This window comes from Crocodylus porosus, unplaced genomic scaffold (genome assembly GCF_001723895.1).
Source record: "Crocodylus porosus isolate Cpor-Errol unplaced genomic scaffold, CroPor_comp1, whole genome shotgun sequence".
NCBI lineage: Eukaryota > Metazoa > Chordata > Crocodylia > Crocodylidae > Crocodylus > Crocodylus porosus.
In genome coordinates, this window is record NW_017728911.1 from 12,150,220 (window position 1) to 12,153,783 (window position 3,564).

Below are 3,564 nucleotides of genomic sequence, written 5' to 3' on the forward strand. Positions count from 1 at the left end.
GTCACCTGTACCCTCCCCCCACCTTCCCCATATACCCACTCCTTTTCTCACACAGGGGATTTGGGGTAGGGGGTTGTAGGCTGGGAGTGAGGGACCACCAGCAGGGTCAGGGGGCTGTGGATTGGAAGTGAGAGCACTGGCAGGGCTAGAGGGCTCTGGGTCAGGAGTAAGGGACATCAGCAGGGCTGGAGGTGGGGGGTGAAGGGTACTAGCAGGCCTGGAGGGCTGTAGCTTGGAAGTGAGGGCCTTGGACCTGCAGCCTCATGAGCTAAGGGGACAGAGGGAGCTATGAGTTTTCAATGATAAAAAAACAAAAATCAAATGCCAAAATTTATAGTTATTTAGGACTTATTTTATTATAGTGATTGAGCCACTGGTAGACTTCCAAATTGCTTTAAAATTGTAAATGTATCAGTAAAACATTGTGGTCAATTGATACCTATATATATAGTGGCTTTTCATTTTAATTACGGATTTTGGATTTTTGATCAGAGAATTTATGAAGTTTTGTCAGAGAATATGTGATTTAGTTTATTTTTTCTTGTCAGAGAAAACCGGGATCCCTGCTCATCAGTAATGAAATCAACTCCTGTATGGGAGATATTGCTGGTCAAATAACCAGCAGGTAGTAGTATTAAAGTAGTGCCTAGAGGCCCCAGCTAAAATCAGGGCTTGTAATAAGTGCTGTACCAGCACAGAAATAGTTTATTGTTCCACTAGAGTTCCATAAAGCTTTGGAGAGAATGTTTAGGTTTTAAAAAATATGATTGCAGACGAGCAAAATTAATAAGTTGGATGATAGGCAGTGCTGTCTAGTGCAGTAGTTCCCAAACTGTGGTTCATGTGCTTCGTAAAGGTCTGCAGCCAGTTCATGGATCACACTGGACTATGTGTGTCTTTATAGTCTTTTTGATTAAAATTTTGGTGATAAAGGACCATCATGATCCATGAATATTTTAAGTGTTGGCATTGTTGCGTCTGCCTAAAAACCTTTGGGAACTGCCTGGGGTTAGCAAACTTTTGTCACTGTGGGCTGCTGTTTGCAACTCGTTCCCTGCCAAGGGTCGCATCTCTGCACATGCTGGCAAGCAGCAGATGCTGCAAAGGGAATGCTTCATTCAACTTGGGCAAAAAAAGCCCCTTATCTTGGATTTGAGTCAAAGTGGGAGCAGGCAGGCAGCTGCTTCAACTCTAACTCCTGCCCCAATCTGGGATCAGGGTCAGAGTTGGGCCTGCAGCCACTGCCACCACCACCACCACCATTACCCGTCCCCTCAGCCTCTGCTTCCCCTGCCTGCCCCCCGGCTGTCTTCCTTGTTCCACCCAGCCCTCCCCACTTCCTTGCTGCTTGCCATTTGTTGGGGATCTGACTCCAGCTCCAGTGGACATAATGGCTCCAGTCCTCCGTGGCCATACAGCAGTAGCAGCGGTGGTGGCAGCTCCAGCTCCAACTGAGACGCAGGCAGGAGACAGGCTAAATGGCAGGGAGGCAAGGTTCAGGGTGGGGCAGGCTGCTTCCCTGCCATTTGCCCTGTCTCCAGCCTCCATGGACAGTGAGGCTGAATTGCATCATAAAATGTTTTGAGATCTATTTATGAAAAAGCTCTTTGTAAGGCCTTGGTTATCTTATTACAATATTATAGGATTTGAAATATACTTTCCAATTAGCAGGCATGCAAAACTTTAAAATTTAAAAGGTTTTAAAATTATACTTTATATTAATGAAGTTTTAATATTTTTAATATTATACAAGTTATCCTTTGTCATTAAATTGATTTTGCTGTGTTCATACAGTTTTATGGTGCATTATTTTTGTCTCCTAACAGACAAAGAAGGTGTCTTCATTTCCAAGTTTTGTTGATGGTAAGTACATAATTATTGCATTCTAATGTTACAGTAGGTTTAAACCAAAAAGAAACGTTCTGAAATATTAAAAAAAACCCAAACAGAAAGAAGACAATCTAACCCAACTCAGTGTAACTGAAAAATTTGATAAATAAGAAGTAAGTGTAGAATATATCTTCATGCCTATACAATACTTGAAGGCATATAAATGTCTCACCCTAAGTTAAGCAAAGCATACATATAATAAATAATGTTCTGCACCCCTCTTTCTGTTTAGTATTTTTGGGCGTGGATAGACAAAACGGGGGCCTTAAAGTGAAGCAGTGGGTTTTTTAAAAACACCACTTCAATTTAGGGCCAAGTAAACCCCCGTGTCTTGCACACACCCATGCACTTACCTGCCTTTCCAGCAGTGGGGAGGGGAGGGTGAACTGGAGAAAGCTGCTTCCCTTTGTTCAACAGAGTCACAGTTGCAGCCATATCCCTACCTATAGATCAGTGGTGCTCAACCTTTTGGCCTCACAGGCCAGATGAGTGATGCGGGGCTGGTCCCATGAGCTAGATCAGAGCCCAGGCCACAGGATCAGACTTGCATGAACGGATCAGGACCTGTCTGACTTTGGGTGTGTCCCCCCTCTCACCCTCCCCAATGCACTGTGATTGATTTCCACAGCCTCTAGCTGCCTCTGTCTGGCCCTTCATGCTAGCATCAAATCCTGGGGCCCTGGGACCTCATATTGCCCCCACCCAGTCCCACGTAAAGAGATCAGGCCCTGGGCCTCTGCACTGCCCCCACCTGGTCCCACTTGCTGGGTTCCATGCCTGTGCTCAGCCTCTGCCTGGCCCTGCACCCTGGCACTGGACCCCATGCCATCCTGCACCCCCAACTAGTGCATAGAGCCATGACCCAGTGGGCTCCTCTCAGGTCCATGGGAAGCCCCATGAGCCAGATGACATGGTGCTGGGGCCTGGATCTATAGTGCCCCTGCTGTAGATCAAAGAACAAGTTGGTGTTGCTTACTAATGCCTTCCATTATAACAGTTCCCCCCTGTTTTCTGCCCATCCTTCCAATGATTTAACATGGTGTTTCTCTTTTTCTGAAATTTTTGGCACCCAGTTGAGAATGACTAAGCTAAAATCTAAATTTAGAAAAGATATGATGGGGAATCTTGAGGCTAAGAAGGTTGAGAACCACTGCTCTAGATGGTGCCAGGTAAGAGCCATGGGGCCAGGACCTGACCCTGCAGTGCCCTGCTCTTTACATTGTCTGCCTCCCCTACTTCCTCCCCACCACCATCCCTCTGTACCTGAGGGGCAAGGGCAGCCCCTGCTGCAGAGATTGATTCTGTAGGGTCTCACATGCCAGTAACCTCCCCTACAGCCCCTCGCACTGGCCCCAAGAGTTTGGCAGGAGTGGAGGGGTCAAGCCAGGCTGCAAAGCATGGGTCTGTTCATGCATCTAGCCACCTACAGCAGAGCCCACTGCTGGGAGCATTGGGGCAGTGGCTAGGGCAAGTGCAGGTCACTCACTGAATAGGGGAGGAAAGCATTTACCTCCTCACACAGGGACCGGGTGGTACGGCACCTCTCAGCACCCCAGTTGCAAATGGCTCCTTTAATGTGTAGGCAGCCTAATAACTTGTCCTCGAGCTCAGTGGTTCTCAACCTTTTTTGTACCAGGACCCATTTGTAAACATCAGTGGCCAGTCCTGACCCAG

The 3,564-nt window shown here is 47.1% G+C and overlaps 1 protein-coding gene across 5 annotated transcripts in view; it reads left to right on the forward strand.

The window, feature by feature from the left end:
• The window catches only part of APBA2 (amyloid beta precursor protein binding family A member 2), a 240,618-nt gene that overhangs the window by 178,782 nt on the left and 58,272 nt on the right, over positions 1-3,564 (forward strand). For all 5 annotated transcript variants that reach the window (XM_019533439.1, XM_019533440.1, XM_019533442.1 and 2 more), the window contains one exon: positions 1,827-1,863. In XM_019533439.1, the coding sequence (XP_019388984.1) occupies positions 1,827-1,863 (37 nt within the window). The remainder of the gene's footprint in view (positions 1-1,826; positions 1,864-3,564) is intronic.